The 20,215-nt window shown below is 50.9% G+C and overlaps 1 protein-coding gene across 5 annotated transcripts in view; it reads right to left on the reverse strand.

The window, feature by feature from the left end:
• ZBTB16 (zinc finger and BTB domain containing 16) overlaps positions 1-20,215 on the reverse strand; it is a 112,931-nt gene that overhangs the window by 43,179 nt on the left and 49,537 nt on the right. For all 5 annotated transcript variants that reach the window (XM_080567846.1, XM_080567847.1, XM_080567844.1 and 2 more), the window contains exon 3: positions 3,472-3,569. In XM_080567846.1, the coding sequence (XP_080423972.1) occupies positions 3,472-3,569 (98 nt within the window). The remainder of the gene's footprint in view (positions 1-3,471; positions 3,570-20,215) is intronic.

A 20,215-nucleotide genomic window follows, 5' to 3' on the forward strand; every position in this document is an offset into this window, starting at 1 on the left:
TCAGGCAGTGTATAATTTATAAACAGCATTAAACAGTTTTTGTTTTCTTTCTTCCTCTCTCCTGTGTGTGCGGGTTGGCCGGCAGTCAAGCCTGCATTAATTTCTGCTGTGGGTACAGTGTGTTCTTGGATGCACATCTGCGGATGATCATAAACGCAGGAATGCTGGCAGAACATCCAGACCTGCCGGCAGGCCGCTGACATCACTCGGGGACCAAGCGCGGGACGGCAGCCAGGGGGGGGGCGGGAAAAATCCCCAAAGAGGCTCAGCGCTTCCCTTTCTGCTCCCTCTTACATCGAACACCGGCGAACAATACCCGCGGCCGTGGGGAGGGAGGAGCGAGGCACCGCGTTGAACTATCTCCTCCATCTCTGATAAAACATCCTCCAGCACTCGGTGCTTCATCGGGAGATAACCGCCAAACGCGAAGGGGAAGGAAAGTTTATGTTCATTACAGAGATACGCAGCGGGTGAACTAGCCGCAGTGCCAGATCCTGGCAGAATGAAGCCCATCCTCCGACAGCCTGGGGCACACACCTTGCTCCCAGCCAGGTGCCCCGCTGCTTCCTCGCCCCGGACCACCACCCCCTGAGCACCTGGCATCCTGCTCCTCGATGTGTGCTCAGTGGGGATGGGACCACATCCTGCTCCCAGCACCTCGCACCTAGGTGGGCAGCACCGCACCAACCCCGGGGCTGCTCCTCCAGCGCCCCGCAGCTCTCAGGAAACGCAAGGGCGCATCCTCGACCTTGGCCGTGCCACCGGCTGCAGCCCAGCCAGGTCAACGAGGCACAAAGGCAGGGGCACGCTGCCCGAGGCGGGCATTTTGCGAAGGCACCGTCCCTTCGCCAGCCCACCCCGTCACTGCTGCGCCCAGTGCTTTTGCTCCTTGGCGGGGAGGCTCCAGGTTGTCACCCACGCCAGGCTGCCAAAGTTTGCACAATGCCCGAGCGTTTCGAAAGCTGCGCGTGAGCCGGGCAGGCGGCTCCAGGGCAGCGGCGGCGGCACCTCAGTTTGCTGCAGAAGGGCACGCCGCTGCCCACGCACTGCACCTCTCCAGCACGCATGGCCTTGCCCAGATTTGTCCCCATTTAGTCTGGAGAAGGGAAAGGCCATGGCATCCATCTCCAAGGCACAGATTCCTGATCAGAAGTACAGGCAAAGCAACCAGGAGGAAAGGAGTAAATCCCCCCAAGCTGGGATTTTCTCATCTCACTTTCCCTGACAATGAATTTTTCTAGGAAAGGAAGCTCTCTGTCATTCTTCTAATGTAATCTTTTAAGTTTTTGCAAGCACATCTCAGTTAGGAGTGGGCAGTGTTAATGTAGCTGCACCACACATACACCAATAGTTTGCACTTCATTAAGGGTAAGCCTACACTGAAATGTAAACATTTGGTGGAGTATTTATCATGCACCTGAAAGCTGCTGAGATAACACTGCCGAATAACCTCAGCGCTACACCAAGCACCACAAAAACCCCCGTTGGGCTAGCTCGGACATTTATAAGGATTATAATTACTAGCTCCACCTGTATAATATTCATTTATGTCCCCATCACTTTTTTGGCAGGTTGTATTTAGAAAGAAGCAAAGTGGTCAATAGTCATGACGATAAAACATGCAAATTCCTGTTTGGGTTCTTTCAGTTTTGCCTTCTTGTGTTGGAGCATTTCAGCTTGAGAAGAAGGTCATCGCTTCTCCAGTCCCACTCGAGGAAGAGTTTGTTCAGAAAGCAAAAATCGGATGACTGGGATGACTGAGCAGCCATCCAGCTCTGGCAGCTGAGGTTTGAGAGCCAGCAGCACTGCTCCTGAAGGCAGCCACCCCGTGCAGCAGGACACACAGGCAGGACCTGTGCACCCCCTGCCCACTGCCCTGCCTCAGAGGGGCGATGGGGACCTGCTCCCTAATTGGTTCATTAGCTTAAGTACACCTTTTATCATCAGGTATCACTCATAAACACTCGGTTAGTTAAGTTTTAAATGCAAACTGCAATTACATTCAACGTTTACTACCTTTGGCATATAAGGCCTTCGAAGGGGGGGAACAGGGGGCGAGGGGGCCACAACCCGTCCCGGTGTGCCCGTCTCCCGTGGGGCAAACTCCTAATTAAATCATCAGTTTGCGCACAAGGCAAACAGACTTGGGATCGCGGCGTCGGCATGCCGGGCGCTGAAAACAAGCCTTGGCGCTGCCGACCCTGCACAGCCTCGCTTCATCCCGGCCGGGGGGAGGCGAGGGGAGAGGTGCAAAGGTCTCATGCTTTAATAAATAACAGCGCTGGAATCCGCCGTGGCTGTTTTCGAGTGCTGGGAGAGCTCACCCTGCCCCCCCCCCCCCCACCCTTGCCAGATTAGAGAAAAAATTAATCCTGCGCGATGACAAACTTGGCTCGGCGTGCACTGTACATACTGTACCCACAAGGCTGGCGGCCGGCCAGGGACGGGCTGTGAGCCAAAGCGACAGTAACAAACACAAGCCGCGCACGCCAGAGCCGCGGGGAGGAGGGGGACGCCTGCTCCGCGCCCGGCACCACGAGGCTCCGGACCTGCCGGCACCCCAGTCCCCGGCCAGAGCCCACCCTGTGGGCTTGACCCCCAAAAAGCAGCGAGGCAGCCCCAGATGGTGGGCAGCGTACTTCCCCAGGAGGCAATGAGATGAGCACCCATGCTGCCACGCATGGTGGGATTTTGCTTAAAGAAGCTGGGCTGCAGGAACCAGCATCCCTGGGGAGCCCCCCTGCCAGCATGACTTCAGCTGCGGGATCGGCTGCCCTCGGTGACTGCCCCTTCAGTAGGGGACCAGGATCCCCCTACGTTTCAGCAAACAGGTCCAGTGGCTGCCTGTGGTGTGTTTTTTTCTCTTTAATTAAAAAAAACCCTAGCTGTACATGGGGCTGCATGACCAAGAGGAATGTCAGGCTAAATTGACTTGCAGAACACAAGCCTCCTCGCTAGCACAGCATTCCAACCTTCCTATATCTGTTTAATTAAAGGGCCTGCATAATTTGAACCCGATAGTTAGATTCATTAGACAAAGAATACCTAATTCTGCAATGGTTTTGCTAATGAAACTGTGCTGGGCGCCTGCACGCGAGGAGCAGGGTGCTGGACACGCGCGCTGAGCGGCGCGCAGGAGCTGAGGCGCAGGCACTGCCCGCGGCGCGGGACCTCTGGCAGCAGCGCAGAGCAACAAGTGGTACGTGAAGTTTGTTATTCCAAGCTGCCTAGCCTGGAAAATATTTCCCCAATTAAAGAACTGAAAACAAACTTTAAAAACAAAGTAAAAAAAAAAAAAAAACACCTCAAGTTATGGGCACCGGACTAGAAGTTTGCAATTTGCTGCTCTGAAGAGGATGAAGCCTCCTCCGGACGAGATGCACAAGCTGGGTGGCTGCAGCATGTTTGGGTGGGCCCAGGTGGGCACTCTCTGTGCCTCCCCCCGCCCCCAGCACCCCGTTTGCAACCCACCTGAGTGAGCCAGTAAGTGCATTCGCAGCCGCAAGCTGTCCAGAAACCGCTTCCCGCACAACTCGCATCCGTACGTCTTCATACCGCTGTGCAGCTTCCTAGGGGAAAACAGACGGATTAGTCCTCGTGTGTGCGGGGAGAGGGGAGGGCACGAAGGGGGAAGTTTACTCCAAGCGTTAACACCAAGAACCTCCTGAATATTTCATGAAATCTACACGTTACCTGTGAATTTTCTCGTTAGCTTGCTGGGAACACAGACCGCAGGAGCGCGTGCCTGGCGTGGTGGGGGGGGCTGTGGGGAGGCCAGCACGCTGGGGGCGTCCCACTGGGGTCCCCACAGCATCAGCACCAGGTGCTGGCCTCCAGGACAGGAACGAAGCCCCTGGCCTCCATCCCCAGGCCCGAGCCCTGCTGTGTGCGGGTGGGCACGCGGGGCACTGCGGGCAGGAGCCCGGCAGAAATCGGTTCAAGTTTACAAAGTGCTTTAGGAAAGGTCCTGATGGGAGCTCCTGTTTGAGTTTCCAGGATTGATTAGGTGAGCTTCTCATCATTAATATTTCTCACCATTATTACAGGTGGATTCTTTTAATAAATTCAATAAATCTGAAATTATGATAGTGTATACTGTATTACTTTAATCTACTGAGAGAAATTAAAATGAACTATTCAAATATATTCAAGAAGGGCAAGTTTACTGCTAACATAACTAAAAAAACCCAAACCATGAAGCCAGACATAGCTCAGTACCAAGAACTGGAGTCTGCTCAAAGGTGCTAACCCAGCCCCTGACGTGGCAGGGGCTGCTGCAGGTGAAGTTGCATTTCTCTGTTTCTGTTCACTCAGCTAATTCAGCCTCCAATGTGGTCATTCAAAGAAAGAAACCAACAGGGAGCTGAAAGCCCAGGCAAGCTTTTTGTTGTTGTTTTCTCCCCTCTCCAGCACAAAAAACTCTGCCGCAGAAGACATCTATGAGCTCTGCGTGGCCACGGGATACACACTGATGAGGAATCAGCCCCTTGTATTCGTTAGTCATTCTTGGTGTTGACACTAAACATTTTTTTCAGTGAACTTCTTACTATGCGTCAAACACTTTATAAAATTGCAGCTTTACTCCAAAAAAATTCCTAGAGGTTCTTTGTATGCATTTTTAATTAAATCCCAACTTCTATCCAAATTCAGCCTGACACAAATCACAAGTGAAAAATTAATCATCAGCTAGTGAACAGGAAACATGCCTCTCACCATTTCCTGGCACCACAGCGTATAAAATAAAATCTGCCTAGGCTGAATTGCACAACTGCATGTCTAAAAGGGCCAGGGCAAATTGCATGTCCCAGATCACACGAAGGTGCACATGGTTCAGGCGTCGTGCCGGTGTCTCTGTCAAGACATGGGCAGAGGAGACGCTGGAGCAGCGATGGCTTCGTTCTGTCCAGGACTGAGCCTGCCCTCCTGCGCCTGCTCTCAGGCACCCAAAGGTGCTGGGTGCCACTCCCGTGCAGCACAGCAGGGCTGTGGATGGGGTGTCCGCTGCAGCCCCTCTCGGGCACTTTGGGGTTCCCCCATCACTCCCCCTGCAGCCCCGGGCACGCGAATTGAGGGCAGCGGATGCTGCTTGGCCGCAGGAGCCAGAACCCGCGCCGCTTTCCTTTCTTTGCTGTGAAGACGTTTATTCTCCTTTTGGGTAGCAAACAACCCGCAGCAAATTGGAGCACTCCATCAAACGAAACAACACGTAACAGACGGTGTTTGCATGGAGCTGGACAGGAGCACCGTCCATGTCGGACTACAACGAACAAACAAACAGGAGGACCACGTTCCTGGGGCCATTGCTGAAATCCCGGCGTGATGCCAGTGCCCAGCGCGGTGCCCGCAGTGGCCCTGCGAGTGCCGCCAACCAGGAGCAGCCGTCCTGTCCCGGCCGTCCTGTCCCGTCCCAGACCCTCTCCCCAGGCACCTGCCCGTGCCACCCCTCAGCATCTCAGTGCTCAACGCAGCAGCAGTCACTGGTCCAAGCACATGGGGAAACGCCACGCAGAGCCTGCTGAGTTGATTTGATGATGTCAGCTGCTGATAAATATATGCTGTTACAAACCAACCAGCTCTGCAACTGACAGAAGCATTAAAAAAAAAAAAAGAAAAAAAAAAAGAAATCCCCAAGTAACCAATGTTTCCAGCCAAGTTTACTGACTTTTGCCGGAGAGACACACCCCATTTAACATGAACTCTTCATACTGATGGCAGGGAAGAGTTTGCGATAGCAGAAGCATGTGCAAAGTTTCAAAATCAGATTCTGTAAACAGAGAAGCATTTGTATGTGTTTAAGAAGTAACACACCAAATAGCTACATGCTGACCTCTGATCAAATCCACCATTTACCATCGCTTTGCAATAAGACAAGTATATTTTTATTGTGTTGTTGCCAAAGACAAACCAGAAATGGTCTTGTGCAAGACAAGACACTGAATCCTGAAGGCAACCCCGCTCTGGTGCTCGGCCCTGAGCAGCACCCGCTCTGCACAGCCAAGGAAGAGGCAACTTTGCCTTTACCTGTGTGCTGAGAGTATGCTCATGCTCTGAGCTGTAAGGATTTCACTGATGGCCAAAGACATTTATGAAAGATTTGGGATGGATTTTTTCCCCCTCCTTTTTGCTTGCTCAAAGAACTCAATCATTTCATTTGCACAAAGAATGAAACTCCTTTGCACTTCTCAATGCAAAATGATTGCATCTAAATATTTGTCAACATTACAGATGTTTAATCTGTTAAGAAGACCAAAAGAAATTAAATATCTTAAAGTGCTACTCTTAGCAAGATTTTTTTTTCATATCAAATTAGGACAATTTCATTAATTCAGCTCACAAATTAATGAAAAGCATGTGACTAAACACTCCAGACAGAGACCTGAAAAGGGCTTCCCATGCTTGCACCAGGAAAGAAAGCTGCCTGCCCAGGACTTGTTTCAAGACAATGCAGCAGTGTGATGCACTCTGCAAAAAGTCATCTACCATCACAGATGAATCCTTCAGGTAACGTGCAAAGCAGTCAGCCCCATGTTCTGCCCTGTAAATAAGCTCTGTAAGGATGTTAAACTGAACCATTTGAAATGCTAGGCTGCAGAAAGAAACCCTGTCAAGTTCTGCACTGAGCAAACACTCGGGGAAAAATAGAAGATGCAAAAAGCAAAAGAGCAAGTTTATTTAAACTCTCGACTTTGCTGTATAATATAATTATTAATCAAGCTTGTCCTGAATTCACTGTGTCATAGCTGAGGATTAAGAGTCATGCACGAATTCAGGCCAAGGCGGTTTAGAATCCAAAGGATTTATCTGCCTTGCAAAAATAAATAAAACACAAGCCTCCTGACAGATTTCCACTGCCAAGAAGTCAGCTAAATAAGTGACAATCTTCTAATTTTGCATTTTTAATTATGGACATGCCTGTCACACTTCTGCAGCTCAGGCTGAGCTGAGTTCTGCACCTAAAGCAAGGTTTAAACCACTTTGTCAGGAAGAGCACAGCATCTTCACCAAAATTACTGCACTTGCCTCTTGGAGGCTAGAACACATTTTCAGTGAATTAAAATGTAATTGGTTAATTAGTTCAAGTAAAACTTTTTTTTTTAAAGTGAGTGTTAAGAAATGCATTGCTCTGGTTTTGAATTATTATTATTATTTTTTTTTGTCAAGCAATCCTGAGAATAAAAACACTCATCTTTGAAAATATTATATCTAATTACACTGACTGCATTCAAGCATTTTCTTTTGAGGAGGTAATGGCCCTTTTCTGCTGTGGATCCTCCTCCTCTGGATGTTTCTCTACAAGCAAAGACAAACTGCACCCGGCAGCGATGAGTCCCACTACCTGCCAGCCTCGGGGACCGTGTCCTTCCCCCCGGCTCCCTGCCCCCTGGGCACGTGGACCAGACCTGCCACCAGCTCTGGGCTGTCCCCCCCTGCCACCAGCTCTGCTGGTGCTCAACGTCTGCAGGGGCAACACCAGCGTGGAGTCAAGGGGGATGTTTTCTGTTGAATGCTGTGGGAGAACTGCTTATCTTCAAGGCACACAAAAGGGGAAAAAAAAATCTTTTTGTTTTTTGGCCAACAATAATATTTCCTTCTTGTTTTCTGGAAGGAGCGTCAAGATCGGAGGAGCTGAGCGTGCGCTGAGCTGAAGTGGAGCTGGGCAGGAGGAGTGCTCCGGAGGCACCGCGCTCAGCGCAGAGTCTCGAGGTGGGGGGACGTGGGACAAGCAGGAAGGGGTGGCAGGACAGCAGAGCTGCTCGCGTGCCCGAGGTCCCGCCTGGAGAGAGCAGGATCTCCCCAGGGCATCACTTTACTTTGCCCCTGTGAAGGTGCCAAGAGGCATCACGTGGGTGCTCCCTGCCGCAGGGGGTGGGCAGCTTCCTTCCCTGCGTCGCACGCCCTACAAAATCACTGCCCCACCCCGGCTCCGTTATGAATCCCTATCAGTCAGCTGAACACGGGTCACCTTTAAACCACGAGGCAGGGATCTGTTCTCACCCATGTAACCATGGGACGGCTCCTGATGCCAACCTCGGTCCTCGAACAGGGCTCACAGATAAGACTTCCCTTCTACCTCCTCCAGCAAAAGGACAGAAATGGGGAAAAACACCAGAGCAGGGTGCCACAGACAACAAAAGAGCCTATTAATCTTACGGGTGCCATGGCTCCTAGAAATCTGCATCTGCCATCAAACTTTGGCGTTGGTATTTCCAGTAGTTACATAACCTGCTTATTGTTTTAAAGCGCTCAAGTTCTCACCGAGTAATTTATTTTCAATATCTCTATCAACAAATTTCAGCAGGAACAAAAGTTTTTCATTTGGCTTCTGCTTATAGGACGATCTTATCACTCACAATCTTATACAGTCTCTTTCAACAAGGTCTTAAAGCGCTTTATCTGCTAGGTTCCTGCTAGCAAAATATGATTGAAATGTTCTATTTATGTTCACTGGATTAAGGAGATGTTGCAAAACTGCACAAAACCTGGCAGATGTAAGCAAGGTATTACAGCTGCTCAGGCTGTTAAGATCTGAGGGGAAAGATCAATATGTGTTTGTGCAGTTTTACTAAAGTTGTGCCTTTAAAAAGGGAGGAAAAAAAGTACGTTAAAGTACATCGCTTCTCAGCAATGTTGCCCAAATTCAAGTACAAAAAGATAAAACCACACTTTCTTATTGATGCTGAAATTATATTCAATATATTTCCAAGCATATTAACCAAGAGGATGCTCATGGGATTGAAAGCACTGACAATCGGAAAAGTGCCTTTTCTTTTTTCTTTTAATGGAAGAAGACCCACGTGGCTGGAGGACACAGAACCTCAAGCCAAAGGCAAGCTCTTGCTGCAGCATTCAGTGAGCCCACCCTGACTACTCAGACTGCTGCGGGAAAACGGGGCCGTGTGGGGAAATGAAGGCTGGGAGGAAGAGCTCGTTACTGAACACCTGCCCTAGCAGGGAAATATTTCAAAGCTTTTTTTTTTTTTTCCTTAAAGATAATTTTCCTCTTAAACTACTGTTAGATAAATTGCTGGATGCACACTTAAGTATGAAGCCAGCTGCAGCTTCCAGGTCGTGCGATGCTGCTCGTGGATGCGTTGGCACCTGGCACGAGCTCTCCGTGTGCTGCCCCAGCTGGGTGCAAGGGAGCAGAAAGGAGTTTGCAGGAGGAGAGGGGGCTGGACCGGGCTTCCCTGGCGTGCAGCCGCGTGCCGAGGGGCAGCGAGACCCCCACCCGAGTGAGCACCAGGGAGCACGGACAAACAAAAGCCGGGATGCAGGCAGGCCTCTCGAAAGCTGTAGGCAATTAAAAAGGCCCGTAAATGCCCCGCAAAAAGCACTTCAAAGGGACAGTAATTCCAGGCTCAGCCAGTTGAGACCGCGCAGTGTAAAAATTATGAGTTTTCCCGACGGGGTGCTTTGTGTGAAAAGGCCAGGGCTGGTGGCAAGCACCTCTGCCCGCTCCGAGGGGCCGCGGGGACGGTGGCACAGCCCGGGTGCAGGGGCACCTCATGGTGCGTCCCCCCCACGGTTCCCATCCTGCCACGACAGCAGCGATCCTGGGGGAGAGGCCGGCATTGGGGAACGATGCTCCCACACCTCTGAGCAGCTCCCAAAGATCTATCGCGGGGATTTCACCACCCGGCCCCAGCCCTGCCGCGTGCCAGGCACGCAGCACAGGCCTGCTCTCCTGCCAATCGCGCACCCCAGGGTGCTGAGGGGCGTAGAAAACACCACCAGCAGCAAGAGGCCTCTTGCCGTTTTTATTTAATGAGTTTCCCTTCCCTGCCCCCCCCCCCCCCCCCCCCCTTCTCAAGAGGAGCAGAAAAGACGCCCCCCTCCCCCAGAAGCCAAACCTGGGGAAACCTCTCCCCACGCACCACGACCTCCTCCCCACCACGGCACTTCCCATTCAAAGCAAGATGCATGGATTTTGGACATTTGATTACTTTTAAGTATATATTTTTCCCTCAAATAGACTGAATACAATGGTTAGGAAATTTGACAGAAAACTATTCTGAGCCATTTATTGCCTTAATACGCACCTTTGTCCAACAGGCAGTTTTGACAAGAGCGATAAATTCCAAATTTATGTCAACAGAGCATATGTTGAACACCTCATTTCTGAGCTAAAGCGGCATGCTGCCCCATAAATCACAGTTCTGTTTGAAATGAAAGTAGATTACAGGCCTGTGTTATTGAGCAGTTAGAGCTATAGTCATATAAATCAGAACTTTTAACTCTAGGCGATCCGTTGTGCAATTAACTAAAGGGTACTTTGTCATTTCAAGGCTTGTGCACAGACTTGGCAGGACGCACGGCTACCAGGGAAAGGCAGGGAAAAAAAAATCAAAAAAACCTCGTTGGCAAAGAAAGGCTTTAACAGCGCGGAGTTTTGCTAAATACCTGTTGAAATAGTTAACTCTGAAACAGAGAGCAAAAAAACAGACCTAGCTCTGGGCCAGCATCACCAACCTCAGCAGCTGATGCAGTGCCGCTGCCACCGACCGGCACCCCCTGCTCCCAGGGTCACCTCCAACGTGGAAATCAGCGCCCGTGGCGCGGTGGCACCTTGTATCGGCCGTCACATACACAGCCCTGGCGCGGGCTCGCTTTATGCACTGCCGAGTGCCAGGAAACGTTGCTGGAGCCCAGCTAATAAATAAAGGCGAGCTGACATCCACAACAAGGTTAAGCACTCACTTCCCATGCTGCAGAGTGCAGAACGGGGCTGTGCAAGGAAGCCTCACCCCAGCCCACTGTCAGCAGGAGGCATTAGCCCCAGTGGCCATGCATCTTTTCCGATATTTAAGGATGAGCGGTTGGTGGACGTTTGTGCATAGACCTTTCTATCATGTTCACCCCAGCCTTTCCATGAGGAAGGACACGGGCAAAACCCCTCTTTTTGGGTCTTCCTGATTCCAGGGCTAAGGGAAGCTGACGCAGCACCCGTCCCAGCACTGCCTGCACCCGAAGTCTTCCCCAGACAAGCCCCTGGCCGGCTCAGCCAGGGGACTGATTGCTCCAGCAACCTTGACAGCATCCCTCTGCAATGAAAAGCTGCATCAGTTTCCTTCATCCCGGCCGCTGCAAAGGTCAGGCAGTGACAATAACTTCTCAGCAATAAACACAGCGACACGCGCGTGCGCTGCAGAGAAGCAGGTCTGCCGTCGTGCCCAGCAGTGGTGGGCAGAGACGAGCAGAAAATGGGGAAAAATGGGAAGATGGTAGCACAAGCCTGCTTCCACCTACAGATGTCCCAGGTTGCAGGGCTAAGCAAAACAGTTATACACGTTATATGCACATGTTACCACGTGCATATCCACTGATGTGGCACCTAATCCACTGAAAAATCATATGGACTCTACAGGTTGCCATTAAAAAAAACATTCAGTAATGATTATGCGAATGGCACTTTCAGTGAAAAAGACTAAGTTGAGGCAACCACTTTTATGAAGTTTCTGGCCATGCCCACAGTACTAAAACACAGCATCTGAAGTACAGGAAGCTGGGCAGACACCAGCACTGACCCAGGAGGTGCTGCCCAGCTGGGAACGCATGGCTCTGCACTGCTGCAGTGCAGGCTGCCATCAGGAGAGCAAACCCAAAGGCCTGCAGAGGTTTGCAGATCACTCCTCCATCCGCCCCAGACCGCATTTTGGCAGCCAGTTAAAACACAACAGGGAAATCAGGAGGCAAGCATAACATATGTGAAATCTCAGAGTCCTAATACGTTAAAAGCAAGATGAAAATATGCATTGAGACATTAAGAAAAAAAAGAAAAAAGGCACAGAAATAAAACCATCCTTCCAAACTTCACAGCATGTTTGCTTGTATCTCCTTGTGCTTTGCCTGTGCAACAGTTAGAGATCCTTGTACCACACCTGAAGCAGCACTGAACTTCACCACCCCCGTGTATTTTCCAGGGAGCCTTTTGGCTTTTCAGAGCAGGTGCTGGGCAGAGCCACACGTGTCAGTGCTGGGGCACAGCAGCAGCAAGTGCACCCCGGCAGCGTCACCAGACCCCATGGAGCTCGGGGCACGGGGGGCTGAGCGCTGCACTGCACGTGTCGGCACCATGAGAGGTGGAGGGGCTGCTGCCATTGCTCGTGAGATCTGGAAGGTTACCACCCTTATAAGTAGCAGCACTATAAAAAGATTCAGACACTAAGTATTTCCTTTCCTATAAAATATTCATTGCCGTATGTGAGAGCCAAGTAGCAGAAACCTCAAGCATTTCTAACTTTGTACTGCAGTAATAACAGAGTTTTATAGGAACCTTCTGATTTTATTTATATCGGGCTATAAATACGTTGTTCTGTCAGATACGGAACCGTAGGCTGCTGTGTTCCCTTCTCGGTGCATACAATGCACAGGCATAAAGCACAAGGTGGACAAAATAGGATTGGCGTGGCTTAGCGTTTGAAATGTAATCAGGTTAAATAATTCAGAAAAGAAAAAAAAAAAAGTTGCCAGTTCCGTAACAGGTTCACTCAGAAAGGCTGCACATTCCTTCGCCCTGCTCGCTGAGAGCCAGGAGCATAAACAATATCTCCGTGGGGTAGGCTCACTTATCCTAATAACACAAATCACCTGTCAGTGCGGACCTGGGACCGAGCGCCCATCTGAGCGCGCGGATTTGCTTACAGGAGCAGGCACAGCGGCTCGCAGAGCGACGCCAGATGTGCCTCCTGGCCTAAAATTGCCATTTTGCTTCTCAGCGACCGGCCCTGGGCTGCCAGCCCCTGTCCATCGCCCGTTCTGCCAGCAGGCGCGGGGCTCTGCCCAGCAGCAGTGTGTCGGTACCAAATGCCTGGTTTTCACCCGCGCTCCTCTTGCCCCAGTAAATCAATATGAAAATCAATTCATTCACTGATATATTTTATCAAGATACATGCGACAATGCCACATCTCATTTACAGTGGGGATCTCGTGGAAAACCCAAGGTCACCAGGTGGAAAGCAGACTACAAAACTCACGTTGTATATTGGCTGCAAATAGAAAAGTGAATGAAATTGGGAGCAGAGATAAGGAAGGAGCCTGGGGATGCAGCAATCACAGCATGGGGAGAGCACTGCCTCGGTTCAGCTTGCCCAAACGTGAAGTCAGGCGGTGGGGCTGGGAGCGTTGGGGGCCTGAAGCATCGCCCCCAGCCCCGGGCCAGCATCTCCCCATGGTGCAGCACCCACGGGCTTGCCTGCCCCCGCCAGGAGCCGGGACACGGCCAGGGCTGCGCAGCAGGGAGCGGGGAGGCAGGATCACACGGCTGCTTACAGCCGGCGATAAGGAGAAAGCAAGCGCACACACCTCAGATAAGAGTTTGATATCTGTATCTCAGGGAGGGTTTCTTCCCCCCCCCCCCCGACGCAGTTATTTACGGTGCTCGTGACACCAAACCACACGCCTGCTGGAGCCGATGGCACCAGCCACGTACTGCCAGGGACACTCGCTTGCTGCACAGGCGCTGCTCTGCCCTCATCTCTAAACAGCAGATTAAAATAGCAGGAAGAGCTATTAAGGGCATAAGGAAAGGGGGAAGGGAGCAGAGACTTTTCTTTTGGTTTAACAGATTAAAAAAAAATTGCCCTCAAACCACCGCTACTTCTAAATAAAATCTTGCAGGAGCTGGAAATAAAGATTTTACTATTTCTGAAATTTAAAAAAAAGAAAAAAAGGGTGGAGGATAGCTTTCAATACAGGTCACTAAAACCCTGTACCTGTACAATATTTATATTTGCCATGAAGCAATTTATAACTGCAGCTTCAAGTAGAATGCTGACATCATTTCACCAACATGCCGATACTTCCCCTTCTTTTTAAAGAAGTTGAGAAACTGATCCCTCTTGTTTTGCCTCACCTTACGTAAAAAGGAAGCAAAAAAATTATAAAAGTATGCTTTAAATCTTTTTTTTTCCTCAGATCTTGCACATGCAAAAACATTCATAAATGCCATAAAAGGGCAGCGACTATCCCAATCTACTGTATATGCCCAGGGACAGCACATGCAGGCGACACCTTCCACCTGGCTGCCCTAGACCTGCCTCCGAGGGAGAAGCACGTTTCCAGGCCTACAGACTGAGACCACTCGCCAGAGGAAAACTGGCAAGAGCACACTGGGCTGCAGAGATTTATTTATTTTTAAAATGTATTCAAATGCCCTGGATCCAGATCAACTTTCTTTGTTCAATATTCGTTATTGCTCACTTGACTGGGAAAGGGGATGTTGGCAGCACGAGTGTTTTTAGGGGCAGGGCAAGACCCTGTCATCGGGCTCATTCCCGGCTCCGTGCTGCCCGCAGCCCACCTGCAGGGGCTCAGCACATCTAGGATGCTGGTGGCAATGCCAACAGCAGGCAGCATCCCCTGCCCATTGCTGCCAGCCCCCATGGGCACAAACACTGCCCCCAGACCCTGACTCCCAGCTGAAGACCTCAGTAAACCTGTCCTGCTCGTCTCAGAAACCTTCTGGAGGGATGCTTTGGATGCAACTGCTGAATGACACCATCTTTACCAAAGGTGCCATGAGCTACAATAACTGGTTGAAGCAGCTCTACTCCTACTCAAGCAGGCAATACTACCTGCATCTCCACTGCACTGCTCTGAACAGCCAGGACTTGAAACCAACACAAAAATCTCAGAACAACAAGAAGGCAACCACGTCTATTCTCCGTCTAACTGCTAAAGGATTTTGAAATTGGAGACCAACCCCATTTGAGCTCTCAGTACTTTTCCATGCTAGTGTTAGATGCGCTTGGCACTTTATAATATTCACCTTGAAAATCCAATACCCTGGTCCCCCTCCCGGGTTTTACAAAGCGACGAAACTGCATCGACCTCAGCAGCTCCGTGGCAAGCGCTGCTGTGGGACAGCAGGCTCTGTGGAGCGAGCAACCAGCACCACGACCTGCCTGCGTTTGCTCCGGTAAAAGCCCTGGGCTATAGAAATGGGGTCTCAGCAGCGTGTAGGCATTGGTGCATTTTGTTGGCAGGCTGAAGCGCAAACACCAAGGGGTTAATGTATTCTGATTCATGCAGCCCTACTTAGAATAGCCAGCACCAATTCGGCAATCCAAAATCATCATCCGTATTCTTCGGGCATCTGGTGACACTGATGTATTGAAAAATAAAAGAATAGTGTTTGCTTTCATGGGTTACATTGACCCTGCAGCACTGCGCTTGGCATAACACTTGTTTTGACTAGTAAGTTGAGCAAACATGACATGGATGTCAGAGGTGTCAAAGAGAGAACCAGAGGAACTTATTTTTAAAAATACAAAATTTAAACAAAAAAGCAAAGTGACCTTAAAGCCGAATACATCTGCTGCAGCAATGGAGTGATTATTCATATGTTTTGATTCCTAATTCAGAAATAATAAGTGGTTCATGGATTCCAAGTTTAAAAATATATTCATCATCTGGTTTCCTTAGCAGCATGTATCCCATTGGAGTATTAACACAGTCCACAAATTGTGAAGTGTTGGGTTTGTCCTTTCATTACTTTTAACCACAAGTGATGGGAACATGGGGAAAACGTTAAGCGGGGCCCCTGCAGGCGGCTCGTCTCTCAGAACAGGCTGGTGCTGACCCACGTGCCAGCCTCCCTGCTCTGCGTGGTGCTGGGCCACGCAGCCACAGCGCCTGCGCTGCGGGCAGGAGCGCACAGGGCTGCGGAGGTTTTACTCGTGGCAGCATCGTGTCACGGCTAACAACCCTGCCGGGGCTAAAACAACCTGCCTGCTGTCGGCATTCAGCCCCAGCCCCCTGCCCTGCTCCCACCCCTGCCCCACGGTCTGTCCTCCCCACCGGCCGGCTGGGCAGCTCTGGGCATTTGGACACAGAGGCTGAAAGCCCAGCTTGTACGTGAAGACTGCACGTACTTCAGGTTTTGGAAAAACAGCCAGGAGAGTCCAGTACTACTAACATAAAAGCCCCATAGCTCCTAATTGCCCAGATGTCCCACTTCAGAGGCAGAAGGTAATGGTTCTGGCATGACTTCAGATGTTTGGAGCAATTAATTATACACAAGAGCTTGTCCTGCTTGCGTAATGCTTGCAGACTGGGTCCTGGGCTGCCCACGAGGGTGTGATGCTGGGCACTGCCTCAGCACAGCTCTGCTGGGACCCCCACAGCTAAACTGGTGCTGTGGTCCCGGGCAGGGACCTCCTGGGATCCGTCCTGGGTCACTGCCACAATGGCCGGGATAGCACCGTCCCGATGCCTGGGGAGGAAGAGCTGGCAAAACTCCTCAGGGACCCAAAAATGGGAAGGAAAGGGAGAATGGAGAAAACAGGATGCTGAGCATGGCTGGTACAAAGAAGAGACTTAAATAAACATGGGATTTTAGGGTATGGGGATTTTTTTATTTCCACTCCCCTCAGCAAGCCCGGTGCAGATGGTGTGGTCAACAGACCTGACCCACAGGGATGGGGCTGGCAGTGTGTCAGTGGCAAAGTGGGGGCTACCCACCCCTCTGCACCGGGACAGGGGGATGTCCCCAGAAGCCACCTCCCTGTTCTGTGCTTCTCCAGAGAGCTGCAAGTACCAGCACCGGGGTGGGAGGGGACATCGTGGTGTCCCCCCAAGACCTTACACCAGGCTACACCCAGCTTTATTTTCCTGCTGAGTTGTGCACGGCCGCCTCCTCTCCTGTGAGCCCCCACCCCATCTCCTACCCTCTGTCTCCTGCTGGGAGGTGCACGTGCTCCCCCTCCCATCAGCTCACAGCAGCAATCGCGTCCCCTCCCTGCCAGCTCCCCTGGGTCACTCGTGCTGGATGAAATAAATCCATCAAAAGCCCAGCTGCTCTGGCACATCAGGGAGATGCGTGTTTCCCATCCACTCGTCTCATTACAGAGATGCTGATGTCCTCCCACCCCAAGCCCCCCATCTCTGATGCATCCTATATAATTGTTTTCTGCCCCCTGCTCCTCTCCCTCCGCAGCAGCCAGGCTGGTAACTTAAAACATTAACTGGAGACACACAGAAATTATAGGCAAATGTGTTCTTTCAAACGAATGGCCCAGATCCTCAGGATTTTTATAAGGTAATCAAATATGCAATAGATTCAACAAACTAATTTCAAGAACACACCTGGGGTCCTCTGATAATGTCAGTTGTGTCTATACAGCGCAAGGATTAAAATTTCATAGAGTCATGATTTCATCAGTCACTAAACTACAAAGGATTAATTAACAGCAAGGGAAGAGCTCATGGGTTGAAAATACAGTCTTAAGGAAAATATCTATCTCTGCTCTCCAGATGTCAGCACATATATGAATAAAGTACTTTGATGAAAACATTTTCTTATTATTAGGGACTCCAAAATATTGTTTTTGCAGCTAGAAGTAAAGATGCCTAAATTCAATTCCTCCTACACACTTTTCAGCCATCTGAAAATCCAGCAGCAGATGTGCCTCCCTTCGCTCCCCTCAGGTGCAGAGGGAGCAGAGAAGTCTCCCCATCGCTCCCACAAACACCTTCTGGGAAGTGCTCGTGGGCACGACATCGAGCTTTTCCCCAACAGGGACAGCATGGTGGGGGTGCTGCCCCATGCACGGCTCGGAAGAGCGATGGCAAGAGAGGAGCAAAGAAAAGCAACAGCAACGTGCAGGTGCAGTGGAGAACTGCGACCCCAGCCAGAGCAGGGGCCAGTGGGCGCTGGGACAGTGCAGGATGGGTGCCTGGGGGGAGCTGCACGGCGAGCAGGGTGGCAGCCCCACGAGTCCCTGCTCTGCACGGGGCCCAGTCCCACGCTGTGAATCAGGTGCCAGTGGCAGCTCTGCGGGGAGACCCCACCACACGACTCAGCTACCAGCGGGGTCTTTCCGGTGCCCATTCCTTAAGCCTGGATGAGCCGGGGATGGCAGCTTACGAGAGGCATGTCCGTGCTGTGGTTCGGTGCCCGCTGCGCCAAGGGGGGGAGGTGGAGGAAGGACCCCTCTGGCTTGGGGCTAGGGCTAAAGCAGCAGGGCTCGGAGACGTCTCCCGCATAAACACGATGGATGAGCTGCACGTGGGGACTAACGTGCTTAAAATCAATGTATTATTTATAATCATCGCTTTGCGTTTACTAAGTGCCGACAGTGTCAACAGGCAGCACCGCTAACCGCTGGCTCTGAGCTCTGTGGCGCGCAGCACCCGCTCCTGGGGCTGCTTTCAGCGTCCCAGAGCAGAGGAAGGCACGGAGGAGAGAGGGACCTGCCCCCATGGAACAGTCACAAGAAGAGCCGCTCAGCACAATTCTCTCCCTTAAAATACATATTCACATAACACAGATTTCTGTTTTCCACCCTTCCTGCTTTCTGATGAAGGATGGGAACTGGCAAAATGACTCCTGCAAATAAGCAGACTCCTTCCTTTATTTATAGGGACGTTTTGCAGGTGCAGGGGCCAATGCATAACACTTAACTTCATGGAAAACTACACAAAGCATGGGGACTAAGCTTCTAAAATAAACATATCCACTCAGCCACACTGCACTGAACACAAGCAATTGCTAAAGTTTTTGCAGCACAAGTAGATAACAGCAGGTTTTTCCCCCCCTTCTTCCCTAGGAAGATGAATTAGCAAGCTGTCAGCAAAGGACAGCCAAAGCAGTTGTGTTTCTGTAAAGGGGCAGTGGAAGTGTCTTTGATTAATGAAACCTTAATACTTGGCTGTTATACAGCCTTTCTTCAGACAGCCCCAAAGAGATAGATACCTTTAGACAGACTTAAAACACAGAGATCTGCAAGGATTCCCCTGAAAAGCTTTTCTCAACTGCAGTTTGGTTTTGCTCAGGAATGAATTAATTTTTTCTTCCCTGTTTCTCTGTAGCATGCTTTCAAACAAGAGGAGGCAGGAGGGAGGTGAAACCACTATTCCTAGCAGCAGCAACAGGTCCGAGAAAAGAGCGAGGGGTGGAGGGTGCTGAACGCCCAAAAGCAAAGCTCACCTTTGGCAGGTGGCAAAAATCAACACTTTTGGAGTTTTTGCTAATGTTCCTCTTGCTCTGTCATGCCCCACATTCACTAGCAGATCAGTTATGCAGAAGTGGGAAACGTGGGGAACGTCGCACTTCATGCTGCTGCCTGTCAGGCTGGAACTGCTTTGCCAGTGCAAGAAAACCCTGCAGCCCACCCAACCACTGCACATTTAACTCACTTTTCTCATCTGCTAAGGAATCTGGTCTGGGAATATTCTGTCCACACAGGCCAACCGAAGCAAAATCACAGACTGTTCCAAAATGCCACAAAACCGGAACCACAGTTCCCAGCCATTATTCAAATAAGCAGAACAAATTTGATGTATAATACAACCAGAACTACGTCCTTACAAAGGACACATGGAGTTCGTATTTTAGATGGGAAATAAGCAGACAAGGAGAGTGCCTTCTGACCCTGCCTGACCTGGCTGGAGAAGCCCTGCACTGTCCCAGCAAAGGTTATGCAGTATTTTCCTGTTACAACCATCAGCTAGAAATGTACCCCTCTACCTCCTTCAGTAGGTAAGGATTTTTCTTTTCCAGGGTCACTTGGGTGTGACGGAAGATGCTCAGAGGAGTGGGAAGGCAAAAAGCAAAAGGGGGGCACACTGGGGTGTGGATGGCCCTGCTGGGCAGTGCAGACCCCCCAGTGCTCCTACCAGTGCCACTGCCTTTGCCCACATCCCCTCCGCCACCTCCCAAGTTCCAGGGGCTGACAAAGAACTAATTATGTCCAATTAGAAGCTGGGCAATGAGCTAGTAAATTAATGTTTCTGAACTGCGCTGGGCTGGTGAGCGCCTGAACTGCCCAGAGCGAGGAGGTGGCAGCAGGAGGGGCCGGCGGGGTCAGCCGCTAGCAGCGGTACCCGCGCAGGGCTGGCGATGCCAGCTTGCAGGCAAGGCTGCAGGAGAGTGCCACAGCCCTGGCACACCTTGCTGCCGGAGGACTTTTGGTTTGCTCAGAGCACGCTGCCAGCAGCACCCCCGTGGCAGCAGCAAAGAGGAACAGAGAAAACAGCAACCGGGAGGGCCCCCCGCACTGTCCCAGACACGGCTGGGGGCACCGCCATCAAATGCAACTCGCAGCAGTGACAGGGAGAAGCAAAAGCCCCAAACACAGCTTGCAGCCAACTCCGTAACCTTAGTTCCTTCTGTATAGGCTGTTTTTAAGGAGGTATCAGCTGTTGCCCCCTGTGAAAGCATAAGCTAGAAACATATTCCAACATTTTCAGAACCAGATGCCTGAAACTGAAGCAT

The sequence above is a fragment of the Anser brachyrhynchus genome, assembly GCF_964034855.1.
Source record: "Anser brachyrhynchus genome assembly, chromosome: 25".
NCBI classification, from domain to species: domain Eukaryota; kingdom Metazoa; phylum Chordata; class Aves; order Anseriformes; family Anatidae; genus Anser; species Anser brachyrhynchus.